At 35.0% G+C, this 761-nt stretch overlaps 1 protein-coding gene across 1 annotated transcript in view; it reads left to right on the forward strand.

Annotated features, from left to right (window-relative positions):
* Positions 1 to 381: 381 nt before the first annotated feature.
* SARC_04558 (hypothetical protein) overlaps positions 382 to 761 on the forward strand; it is a gene marked incomplete at its 3' end in the record, with an annotated part of 3982 nt that continues 3602 nt past the window's right edge. The window contains exon 1 of the mRNA XM_014301599.1: positions 382 to 730. Within this exon, the coding sequence (XP_014157074.1) occupies positions 602 to 730 (129 nt within the window). The 5' untranslated portion in view covers positions 382 to 601. The remainder of the gene's footprint in view (positions 731 to 761) is intronic.

Consider the following 761-nt stretch of genomic DNA (forward strand, 5'->3'; position numbering starts at 1 on the left):
TTTATATTTATAAATACACGATAGGATACTGGCGCTATGTATATGATATATAGAGTGATATGAAACATAAAATGGGAGGTCCTTTCAGACAGCCGAAAAAAGCTTTTCTAAAAATAGACAATACTCTATTGGTAGAATTTACCTCTAAGCTTCAAGTTTGAAAACTTAGTTTGGGCCACAGCTGGGGAAAAGCTGAATAACACAGAGGTTTTCGTAAAAATTTTATATATAAATTTAGAGTATATAAAAATAATATATTGTAAGTGTATATACTCTCTCTATATATATATACTCTCTCTATATATATATACTCTCTCTATATATATATACTCTCTCTATATATATGTAGATCCATGCATGTCTGACTTTAAATTTGTTCAAGTGCGCTGCATGTTATAGTATGGTAGTTCAGTACAGTGTATATCTAAGTACGTAGTCTCAAAAATCGGTGATCTAAGATGGAGTTATTCGGCACTTAGATTCCATGTTTGCACTCATGCGCCGTTAGGATACATCTCTACCGTGCAATATACACACACACGCCGTGTACAATACATCTATGCCAATCAAGTCACCATCGATTAAGTAGTAATAAGTCAATATGCTTAAAGATGAGGTGCTCCTACAGTTCCACTATGAATGGGTCTACAATACCATCCTCGTGCACCAGCATCCTGTGACAGGACTCCTGCCCTCATTTTACGAACAAGGGTCGAGGAAGGTCAACAACGTAAGTGTGCGTTAATATATATATATAGATA

Source organism: Sphaeroforma arctica (assembly GCF_001186125.1).
Source record: "Sphaeroforma arctica JP610 unplaced genomic scaffold supercont1.261, whole genome shotgun sequence".
NCBI classification, from domain to species: domain Eukaryota; class Ichthyosporea; order Ichthyophonida; genus Sphaeroforma; species Sphaeroforma arctica.